This window comes from Vigna radiata, chromosome 11 (assembly GCF_000741045.1).
Source record: "Vigna radiata var. radiata cultivar VC1973A chromosome 11, Vradiata_ver6, whole genome shotgun sequence".
Classification (NCBI taxonomy): Eukaryota; Viridiplantae; Streptophyta; class Magnoliopsida; order Fabales; family Fabaceae; genus Vigna; species Vigna radiata.
The window spans coordinates 19,118,165-19,130,717 of NC_028361.1; the positions used below are offsets into that span (position 1 = coordinate 19,118,165).

Here is a 12,553-nt window from a genome sequence, read left to right on the forward strand (position 1 = left end):
AATAAAAAGTATTGGCAAATATTTTCAAATTAGCTTTGACATGATGTTACAGGTAAATATGTAGTAACATTTGAAAAATTAAACCGGTTATAGATAAAATCATTTTAATAATAAAAGCATATAAAATAATACTGAAATATAATATCATAATTTTTTTATGTTATAAATTAATACGTAAATTTACAAATTTTTAACATTTAAATATACATCCATTTTTGTTAATAATAATCAATTAGAAATATATTCATATTATAGCAATATATGTAGAAAGATTTTTTTTATCAGATTTACTCGATGTATTCTTTAATGCATGTAAATCTGTTTTAGTTATTTTCTTCTTTTATTTCCTTCTAAACAACAGTTAAACGATTTCAAATTCCTTCTATCTTAAATTCAAATAAAATAATATAAAGAAAAAATATATAAAAATATAATATATAATCAATATTAGTAAGTAAAACAATAAAAGTTATCATAAAATGTAAATTTCAACTAAAAAAACTTACATGATAAAAATGCAAACTATGAGTGGGAAAAAATATACTTTTGATTAATTTTCATTCTTTTAAGAAAAGAAAAATCTTAACTTGTGATTTATTAAATTTTTATTAACAATGTTTATAACTAATTTCATCATTTTTTTTATTCTTTTAGGGTGATTTTTGTGGTTTATATGAATTGATTAATTTATCACTCCACCTTTTTTTGTTCCTACCTGCAAAAGAGGATAAGTGTTTTAAGATAAAGAAATGTTTGTTTGACTTATAAATTTAATAATAAATGTCTTTTCCAAATGGGTTGTGTCTAAGGGTGGTGATCATTTCCCACACGCTAAGCCAAACACACCCCTATTTTTAGCATATACATATAAATATGAATTTAACCATCTTAAATACTTATAACTCAAACCAAGAAATCAAAAGCTCTTATTTTCTTCCAATTTTCCTATTCACATGGCTTCTTCTCCTTCCTTAGAAAACTCAAAACAAAAGGGTATGCAATGCTATTCTCTATATTTTAAAATTAAATATTTTATTTCTTATATTTGTGCTTTTATTTACTCTTGCAAAATTTATATTTAATAACTTCTTAGCTCTTTATTTATTATTTTGAATGGTTTTAATAAGTTGGTTCCGGTTTAATATATTACATTAATGGTAACGTCATATGTAAAACAAATAATAAATATCATCACTTTTATAAGAAGTTATGACAAATTTGATAGAAAATATTACAGTAACATTTATTTAAGATCAAATGAAGAAAATTTAAAATAGTACGACGAAATTGAAAACTAAAATCTTATAACAGAAAAAAAAAGTTATTAAACATTTTTATTTTAGTCGCTATAAAACATTTTCCTTGATTTTCATCCCTTTAAAATTTAAAATTGTTATTTTTTACCTAATTATCAAATATTTGTTAACAATTCATTTAATTCACAAAAATAATTACTCATAAATGACACTCCAATGTTATATATATATATATATATATATATATATATATATATATATATATGCCATGAAAAGAATATTTATTTTGATAAAATATTGATATAAGTTATATTATGTTTTTTAAATAGGTGGTGAGAAAGAAATTCCACTTCACGAAAACGTTTTGCAGAAGCATGCTGCTTTCTTTGACAAGAACGACGATGGTGTCATTTATCCATGGGAAACTTTTCAAGGTTACTTTCCTCACTAATGATTACTATAATTTTATATATATATTTTTTAATATATATTTTATATATATTTCCTAATACTTTAGGGGTTCATTTGGTTTGATTTTTTAATTTTTTTCTCTGTTTATCTTTTATTTAATTTTAAAAAATCATTTGATTTATTTTGTTAAATTGATATTAATCCAAACATTTGTTCTCTTTTATTTTGCTTATCACATCTTCATCTTGATAGATAATAGTATTAATATGAAAGAGACAAATTAACTTCTTCTTTTTTTTTTAAATAAAATGGAAACTGAACTGAGGAGTAATTGTTATTTAAGAAAAGAAAAGTAAAAGATGGCATTGTGTTGACATTTCAATTATGATATCCTATTTGAATGATATAAGTTTAATGTAAATTTTTATTTTAATAATTTAGTTTTGGAATTCTAGTTTAGTCTTTTTTTAGTTAAAAGATAAAATAAAGAATATTTAATTAATAATTTCATCTTTATATTTAAATCTAAGTTTCATTTTGTTTTTATATATTTTTAACTTAAATAAGTCTTAATATTTTTTAAATAAAATTGAATTAGTCTTTATTATTAATTTGTTATTAGTTTGAATATCCCGTATTAAAATCTAAGTTATATTTTATCTTTAAATTTTAGAATAGTTTTTAAAATTTTAATATGTATCACTTTCTATGAGATTAAAGTAAATTTAATAGAAAAAATCAAATTAATTTTATTTAAAAATTTTAAGATTTAATTGTCTAAAAAATACATAAATATCAAAATGAATAATAAATCTAAATATAAAAACCAAATTATAAATTATGCTGTATAGAGAATGATAAAGTAATTTCTTTATTATTGTTATAAATTATTATTTTGACACATTAATTATTTGAGAAAAATATAAAAAGTAGAAATTTCATATAAATTTAATATTATTAACAAATTAATTAATTTTCAATAAATGTGAACTAGGTAGATGCATCTCATGTTTGATTGAAAAGAATATTATTTTATCATTGTCAGTATTTCAGTGTAGAAGTTTCCGAGGTTTTAGCATTACTGCATTTTAAAATTTAGTTAAATTATTATGGGTTGATGTTTATGATTTTTATTATTATTTTATAATTAATAATAATTATTATAAATATTATCATAGACTATAACACGTAGATAATATTTAAATATTGTTAAAAAATATTATTTAAATATTATTATCCTTAAAAATTTTATTATGATTAAATCCAGGGTTACGTGAAATTGGAAATGGAATATTTTCTTCGGTTGGACTTTCTCTGTTCATCCATTTGGGTCTTAGTCAAACTACTCGTCCAGTACTTTTCTTTATTCCTTAAATTATTTTTTTTATTTTCTTAAATTTTTATTTAAGAATAAATCCTTAAAAAGATTTTCTTAATTTTCTTAGGGAAAGTTTCCATCCTTACTTTTCCCAATTGAGATTAAGAACATCCATTTGGGAAAACATGGCAGTGACACTGGAGTCTATGATACTGAAGGAAGGTGGGTAATTATTTTTAAAAATATTATTTGACACATTAAAATTTTTATATTTATTTGATACTATATTTTTTATATATATTTTTTAAATAAATTATAAAATTTATATTTTTATGACTATTTTATTTTTATACAATATATCGTATATCAAATGAATGTAAAACTGTTTCATAATATCATTATACATTATTTTCATACACTATTCCACATTTTATATTGTGCTTTTAATTTTTCCACGTATTGTCGTTAATTTATGACATCTTTTAGGTTTCTTGCTTCAAAATTTGAAGACATTTTCACCAAACATGCACATAGACAACCAAATGCCCTTACATAAAATGAGCTAATGCAGATGATACAAGCAAATAGAGACCCCAAAGATATCAAAGGAAGGTATAAATTTCTCTTTTAATTTAACATTAGGGTTATATATTTTTTTATCTCCAACAATTACAAAAGATTGTCTTTTATTTCTGACTGAAAAACATTTAACTATTATTATTATTATTATTATTATTATTATTATTATTATTTTCTAATAAAAGAATATTAACATGTATATAAGAGGATTGGTGGCTTGGTAGAATGGAAGATCCTTTACAAAGTTGCCAAAGACAAGAGTGGTTTACTACAAAAGGAAACAATCCGAGGTGTTTATGATGGAAGCTTGTTTGAAATGTTGAAAAAGGAACATTCTACACACACAAAAAAGTGATTTATTCTTTAGTTGGTTATAATTTTCTTTTTCTATTATATATAGACACAATAATGTGTAAAAGTAAGGATTTGTTCATGGTGGTCAAGTTGATTTTTAAGAATATAGGGTCATAAAATATTTTAATTTATTTCGAATTTAGTTTGTCATTTGATGTTAAATGTATATATGTCATCTATAATATACATATACATTTGGCATTTGTGGTGAAAAAAGCAAAGTTTTTTTGTCTTTTGGTATATATGTTAAGATTAAATTCATCGTTGTGACGTGTATACAATAAAATAACAAGGAATTTTTCTTAGTATTATTGAACTTCTAATTAAAGTAATTAACATCTATAATCAATTGATTAAAAGTAATGTTATTATAACATTTTTTATTTATTTTAAACAACCCTTTTTATTTATTTTAGATTCACGCGTAGATTTCGAACACTTCAATAAATTATATCAATTTCCAAATTGTATAATTATTCAAGAATGTCTTAAAAACAATTTTGAGGTGTCAAAATACATCAACCAAAAATACTAAAGTGTGTATGTAAATCCTAATTTTGGGAGTCATTTATTCGTATCAAAGATTGTTAGAAGTCCCACATCGACTAGAGATAAGGCCAAATTATAATATATAAATGAGGTGCAAACCTCACCTTATAAGCCGGTTTTGTGGAGTTGAATTAGGCCTAAAACTCACCTTCTAATATGGTATCAGAGCCATGATTAGAGTCTATCCTAGCGATAGTTGGCATTCCTACTAAAGCTTTGCATCCAGCACAATTTCAATATTTGTTGTCCAAGCTGAGCATTAAAGATATATATGCCTCCCCTTGAGGGGATATTGGAATTATTTTATTCTCTATTCATATCTATGCATTTATGTTCATATATTTTTATACTTATATTCCTCTTTTATATTGCTCTGAACAATTATGTATATCAATTGTACTCTCTCTTTATCATGGAAAGAAAAATACAATATTTCATTCTTTCTTCTTTTCTAACATGGTATCAGAGCTATGGTTAAAGCCTATCCTAGCGAGTTCTAAGTGGGCATTTCTCTTTCTATTCCACCCGTTGTCGGGCCGCTATTGGACCACCCAATTTCTACTATCACACACGATATGTCTATGCCTCGGCGTGAAGGGGGTGTGTTGGAAGTCCCACATCGACTAGAGATAAGGCCAAATTATAATATATAAATGAGGTGCAAACCTCACCTTACAAGCCGGTTTTGTGGGGTTAAGTTAGGCCTAAAACCCACTTCTAATAAAGATTAAAATGTTTCGAAAACACGATTGAAAATTTCGTGGATTTATAACTTATTATAACTTTACAATAACCAATATCCAATTCTGGACACAATATAAAGTGTCATTACAAAAGTATTAAACTTCTAAATAAACATGAGCAAACCTTTATAAAACTCTCATAGAAGAACCTATCTCTCATCAAACATATTCCAAAAGAAGCATACCTATCTATTCCCGTATAACAATACAAGTTATACGATCATCGCCACACACACAAAAAATATGGGTGAGCTAACCGTAAAATCATCAAAATACCAATGCGACAGTTGTATCTCAATTGTCAAATCCTTACCACGCTCCTATCACATCAAATAGCATCAATGCATACTAAGACTATAACAAGCGATACAATAATATCTCATTCATTCTCTTAAAAGAATCATGATTAACCCATTATTAGCTCTACCCAACCTACCCATTAAAGGAAAACCATGCCAATACCAACCATATCTATAACTATATGTCTTCTTCCAAACTTCACAACATCATTCCTATTCACCAAAATAAGACAATTCGAATGGTCTTCCACCGCAGCTTCAGATCTATCTTCCATGTTCAAGCTACTCACATCAGTTCTAAACTCAACATGAGATGGAACCCTATGGACGAGACATTCATCCCTTTCTACACCTTTGTAAGAGGAAAGAACAACACTCAAAATCTCAGTGCCTTCTATCACCCATCATGGATGAAGAGACTCATCTCTTTCACCGTCTCTTAAAGACGAAGAGATCCACCTTTCTACTACCTCGGAAGAGGAAATGTGTCAACATTTCTACCCCCACTACAAGAAAAAATGGTTATTACTTACCAAATTTATGTACGGATTTTTATCCGTATGTAACATGGGTATTACATACGGATCTTGAAAAGGGAGTTACATACAAATTTTACATACAGATATATCCGTATGTACCTTTCACGCGTGATGGCAGGAGAGTTTCTTAAGGACGAGATCCGTATGTAAGTGCTATAATCCGTATGTAAGTGCTATAATCCGTATGTAAGTAGAAGCAGGTGTTACCTACCGATCTTACATACAAATCTGGAAATTATTTTTTTTACAAAAAAATTGAAATTAGATTTCATTAATTCAAAGTTTTGTTTTTTTTTTTGGAATAGTCACTCGAGCTGTGTTCTCTTAAATATCTCTCAAACCCTAACTCTGTACTCTCCACACTAATTATCTCAAATGTCTCTGCAACCCTAACTTCAACTCTCAACTCTCCACACACTGATTCTTTAAAATGTCTCTGTAACCCTAACTTCAACTCTCCACTCTCCACGCAGTCATTTTTTCAAATCTCTCTCGAACCCTAACTTCAACTTTCCACCCTCGACGCACTAAAACACTCGAGCTGTGTTCGGGCAAAATTTTTTCCCCTAAATCTCCTTGTGCTTCGTTGAGGAATCTGGTTCAACATTAAGGTTTGCCCTCCATGATTCGGTGGAGATCATGCACTGAAACTCTTGTCTCTCAAACGCACTGAAACGTTGAAGTTTGTGTTATTGTCCAAAGCTGTTTTCCTAAATCTCGTTGTGCCTCGTTGGGGAATCTCGTTCAACACCGTTCTTTCGCCTTCGTGGTTTGGTGGAGGTCTTTGTTAGGGTGACGCTAAGACCTTCATCCGGTAAGTAATCCTTTCTTCCTTCATTTTTGTAGTAATTTCTAATGCTAGTAATTCATAAAATCGAAAAAGGGTCGAACCTTAATTTGTGTTTAATTTTTTTAATTGGGCCATTTTTGGTTTGACATACAATATGTAATTGGATTGTTACCACGGCTCGATTGAGGCGGTTGTGTTACGGTTGAAGGGCTGAGATAGATAACAATTGTTCTTGCGAAGGCTCTTATTGAAGGAACCAGAAAAAAAGGTTTTTCTACTTTCCTCTATTCGTTGCTTTTCTATCACAAAATGTTCTTAAGAAACCAAGAATATGAGATTACATATTATGTTATTCATGCATATTTGGACATTGAATCTTCTTAAATAAATTTGTGTTTGAAACTATATTGTTCATATACTCTCCATAGAAAAAAAACTCCCCTTTTCTTTTATTCCTATTTTTCTTTTTAAAAAAAAATAATTCTAAGTATGTTGTTTTTGTTGGAAAATGCTAGTTCGTGACATTAGCGTTTGTCATTAACGTTTTAAGAATGTTATATTTTTACTTTTTGCAAGGTTTGTCTTTGCTTTCCTTCTTTTGTTCCTTTCTCTTTGTTTTCGTTACATTGTAATATAGGGCTAGAGGTGTGAATTTAAGGTTTTATGATTTAAGGTTTAAGATTTAAAGTTTAGAGGTTAGGAGTTAGGATTAGGATTTAGAATTTAGAGTTTATGGTTTAAGATATATGGTTTAGGGTTTAAGGTTTTAAGTTTATTACACTATGTATAGATTGAATTAATATAAATTTGTGATTTTCATTTTATTTTGAAATTCATATCATGTATTATGAATTATATATAGATTTACTTTTACATTTGTTTTCGAATTTGAGAGAATTATTGTAATGTTTTCAATTTTTTTTTAAATAAATATGTGTACAATTTGAAATATAAAAAAAATATTCAAGTTCATTACTAAAACTTCATAAGAATTATAAAATTATAATGTCAATTCTTACAATGTGAAATTATAATGTCAAAGAATTATTACAATTCATACACGTTGTTTAAGTTAAAACTACGTAAAAAATTATGAAGGCTATCATAATTTTGTTATAAATGTACGTTGCAATTTAGAAAGCTAAAAAATAAATTGATAAATTACATGAAAGAGCAGGTTACATGATACGAATGTTTTATGCCCAAATTGTTTGTATAAATAAAAAGGTAGCAATTCTAAAACGAAACGCAAACACCAACACTCATACTCAGCATGTTTAGTTTCGTCCTAATAAATACAATTAAACAATGCGATATCAAGTGGGAAAACCTTCTTTTATGATTCTATGATAACAAATAAAGAAAAAATAGGTTTGAAATGTGTACCTATTGTCTATAACATAATAAGAAATGACGTCTAAGTAAATTATTAAATTGGGTTCAATAAACAAAACAATTAGCCTCAAAATTCATTCATTAAAGAGGCTAATGTGCAGCAAACATTGGAAACGAACAATAATTTCCTTTTTAAGCAATTCTACTTTTTCAAAAAACATTAAGTTGTTTATATAAACATGATATAAAAATATTAATTTAAATATAATAAAATTATAACATATTAAATTATAAAATATATAATTTTATATATTTATATAAATGATATTGTTTTTAAAAGTTAATTAAAGTTTTATAATACACTAGTACAAAAACAACATATAACGTCGAATATTTTTTGCCTTTCATGTCGAATTCGATAACGACGTTAAATTGACGTCGAATTTAAAAAATTCGATGTTAATTTAACATCGAATTTTGTCAATATACGATGTTATTTAACGTCAAATTTTGTCAATATACGACGTTAAATAACGTCGAATTTTGTCAATATACGACATTAAATAACGTCGAATTTTGTCAATATACGACGTTAATCAATTCTTTTTTTTAAAATAATTATGATCCTCTTTTACAGCTTCACGAAACCTGAAAGCCGAAAAAACAACAATTTTCAGTTTTTGGTATTTTATAAAGCATGAACTATGAATAGTAATATAGGATCAATGAAAACAATAACAAACAACAAAAAAGTTCAATCAAATATCAAACAATAATAACAAACAAGTTCAACAAAATAACAACAACATCAAACAAGTTCAACAAAAAAAATAACAAACAAGTTATCAACAAATAAGTTCTTCAAAATGAAAACGAAAACGAAAACAAAAACTAACCTCGATTCATCGGAATAAAGTGTTGCCACAAGTGAGAGAGAAAACAAAATGTGTTTATGAAGGACAAGAACACGAAAATAATCGGTAAAAACAAACGAAAATCATACCTAAAGTAGTTAATTAACATGCATTTGTATCAAATAAAAGAAAGATTACATGTGATGGTCGTCAAACTTCGTTTGAAAAAAAGTATGAGCAGAGAAAAGGGTCCTGCATGCTAAGATAAAGGGAATGAATTTTCAATCTTTCACTCAATTTTTTTTTTGAATTCACTAACCTTTTAACGTCTAACGCTGGGGCATTCGACGTTTTATATTCTTTTACGTCGAATTACAATTCTAAATGACGTTTAATAATTGTATTTATTTACAAAATTGCCACTAGTCATTTTTAACGTTGACTATTGAGTTGTTCGACGTTAAACGCATGACGTTATAAGTTGTTTTTGCACTAGTGATAAGACTAAATCCACCTTAACCATAATTTTAACTCTAACTCACTTGAAATAGGACCATGGAAGTTGAAGCTTTTTTTTTCCTCTCCTTGAGGGAACTTTCTAAAATGTGTTGAACAAGAAATTCACTTTTCAAAAGTGAAAACTATAATGTTTAGGTCCACATGAAATAAAAGATGCTTAAACTAAACTCTTGTTAAAAATTATGCTAAATAGTAAATATTAATTATTTTATAAAATATAATATCAACTTTATTCCCTCAAACTTATAAAATTTAAATATATCGACATTAAAATAACAAAATAGTAAAATAATTTAACTTTATATCTAAAAAACTTATGAAAAATTTAATATTAAGAAAAAAAGTCAACATCACCATCCGTCCGTGATGATTAGTTCGTGATACTAGCGTTCGTCATTAACATTTTCATAATGTTTAAGTTTTTATTTTTTTTAAGGTTTGTCTATACTTTCCTTTTGTTTGTTATCCTTTGTTTTCGCTACATCGTAATATAGGGTTAGAGGTGTCAATTTAGAAAACTAAAAGATAAAGTTATACTACAACTGATAAATTACGTGAAAGTGCACGTTACATGATACCAATATTTTAAGCCCAAATAAACTTGGAAAGTTGTTTTTATTTAACCTCTAAGAAACTTAGCAGTTCTAAAACGAAAGGCAAAACAAATACATAACAATAATGGTATATGACACACTTTTACGTTTATTTGACATAGAATATAATAATAAAAGAATATAATAATAAAATGGAATATAATAATAAAAGAATATAATAATAAAATTGTTATAAAAGTATAAATTTTTATATATTTTAAAAAAAAAATAAAAGATAAAAAAATAATGTTAAAAAGATATAAAAAATTTAGGTGTGTCAAAAAATATTTTTTTAAATACAATTAAATAATTTTCCACATTAAAATATTTATTTCAATGGATATGAATCATAACATAATTAATCAAGGTTTATAATGAATTTATTTCAATGGATATGAATCATAACATAATTAATCATAATCAGAACTTTATTTCACAATATGGTCTACATATATGTATATATAGACTTTTCTGACATTTAACAAGTTCAATAGTAAGGAAAAACAACAAAAACACAATTGGAAGATTCGTGTTATTGGGAACTTTATTTTTGATGGTAAAGTGGTGTTGTTTGATGTGTTCGCACTAAGCAATGCGATATTGATCAAGAACTTCAGCATTTCTCTTTCCTGTGACGATTCTGAACTGCCTTAAATCTTCATACTTAAATGGTCGATAACGAGGAGCATCGTTACGTTCCGCCAACTTTGGATGAGCCTCAACAATGCCATCCCTTGCTGCTAACATAAATACACCAAACGAATAACGAGTACATGTTTCATTGCAAATTACACGATGCCTAGCATTCCAAAATTTTTCATTGCTCCAAACCTGTCAGAAAAAAAAGGTATGTTTATTTTCAAGATATTAATGTAATTAATTCAAAAGAAAGAAAATAAAAGTTATTGTTAATCTATGCTATGCTCACACGTCCAACATCTCCAACAATGCAGAGCAAGGACCCTGGTTTGGGAGTCACTACTTTGAATAAACCAGAATCATCCAACAGCTCAAGACCACTGACAGTTTCATCATCTTGAATTAGAGTGATAAATCCTGTATCTGAGTGCAACATTACTCCAATTTCACCTATATTTTCTGGGCTGAAATTGTATTTAATACTTCTTAAAATGAAAGGCCAGTCCTTGAAATCAACATCCTCTATACCCAAAGACTTTCCCATCTCTTTTGCTATATTTGATGCCAACTCATGAATTGCTTTCCCATATGACTTTACTATTTTCCTGTCATGTAAACAAATCTATACATTATTTAAATTGAAATAATGCCAAAAATACTTAATATAATGATTGGTGTACTGTATGACCATCCGATCAGTCGTCGTCTGAATGGAACGAACAATTTTGAATATTTTGAGTAAGGGATCTTAACCCTACCCGAATTAATCGGTTTGATTAATGAAAAGGTTTTGTAAATGGGGTGAGATAAAGAGAGAGGTTGAAGAAAGGAACCTGTAATGGGGTGGTAAATCGAGCTGGGAGAAGAAATCTTCAAGTGCCTGTGGTGATTTATGAAAGTCATATATCGCCATGGCCTCATATAGAGGACTTGATGGATGCGGTGGAATATAACCACTATCAGGAATTATGGATTTGTTGCGCATTTTTATCTCTAAAGGAAGATCATGCATGAATTTGACCACTGATTTCATCTCTATCATCAGTGTTTCTGGAATAGGATGGTTGATGACCCTTAAAATACCATATTTCTCACATGCTTCTCTTAGCTTCTTCAACTCCTCTCCCTCTGAAAGCTTCTCAAAATCCACCTCAGGAACACTAGCCTCCATCTCTTTCTCTTTCACCTTCTTCTTCTTGATCCTTTGCCTTGGATATCACTCAGTTTTTCAGAGCGGAAGAATTAGTTAACTCACTAATATATATACACTGACGAATGAGTCTTGCCTCGGTAAAATTAGTGCTAATAAAACAGGTCATTAAGCCGGTGTTGATCAGTTACTGAACTAATCTAATCTAATTTATTTATTAATTTATTTATTAATAAGTCAAAAAAATTCGAATCGGACTCGATCAATCACAAATTAGTGGATTAAACGGATTGACTCACTAGTTCAATTAATTATTATTTTTTTTAAATAAAAAATAATAAAATAAAATTAGATGGATTGGTGAGTCAACCCTGATGAATCGAGTTTAAATAAATCGAGTTTAAATGAATTGAGTTAAAAATTAATCTGCATAAAAAAATGGGTTAAATATGTTTTTAGTCCCTATATTTTGGGCGATTTTGGTTTTAGTCCATTTTCAAACTATGGTACAATTTAGTCCTTCAACTTTAGAAAACTCTGGTTTTAGTCTTTTTTACCAATTTTTTTTAACTTTATTTGTTGTTTCAAACACGTTTCATTATAGCATTTGGATTGTTTACACTGT

The 12,553-nt window shown here is 27.3% G+C and overlaps 2 protein-coding genes across 2 annotated transcripts; one reads left to right on the plus strand and one right to left on the minus strand.

Annotated features, from left to right (window-relative positions):
- Positions 1-882: 882 nt before the first annotated feature.
- LOC106777294 (probable peroxygenase 4) lies at positions 883-4,049 on the plus strand. Its single transcript, XM_022775713.1, is given in 6 exon segments — positions 883-993; positions 1,586-1,690; positions 2,935-3,020; positions 3,113-3,207; positions 3,472-3,597; positions 3,772-4,049. Coding segments are annotated over 6 exon segments (600 nt in total). The 5' UTR covers positions 883-953; the 3' UTR covers positions 3,920-4,049.
- Positions 4,050-10,653: 6,604 nt separating this feature from the next.
- Positions 10,654-12,001, minus strand: LOC106776869 (2-oxoglutarate-dependent dioxygenase DAO-like). The gene is made up of 3 exons (XM_014664334.2): positions 11,612-12,001; positions 11,068-11,383; positions 10,654-10,970 (listed from the first exon to the last, which is right to left on the minus strand). Exons 1-3 carry the CDS (start codon positions 11,947-11,949, stop codon positions 10,725-10,727), a joined length of 900 nt encoding a protein of 299 aa, XP_014519820.1. The 5' UTR covers positions 11,950-12,001; the 3' UTR covers positions 10,654-10,724.
- Between the last annotated feature and the right edge of the window lie 552 nt (positions 12,002-12,553).

Excerpts from the sequence above, each read along its gene's own strand:
- LOC106776869 (XM_014664334.2), bottom strand. The coding sequence starts at position 11,949 with ATGGAGGCTAGTGTTCCTGAGGTGGATTTTGAGAAGCTTTCAGAGGGA. Across the intron at positions 11,384-11,611 it reads GATTTACCACCCCATTACAG|GAAAATAGTAAAGTCATATG; the intron begins GTTCCTTTCTTC and ends TTTACATGACAG. Across the intron at positions 10,971-11,067 it reads TTGTTGGAGATGTTGGACGT|GTTTGGAGCAATGAAAAATT; the intron begins GTGAGCATAGCA and ends TTTTTCTGACAG.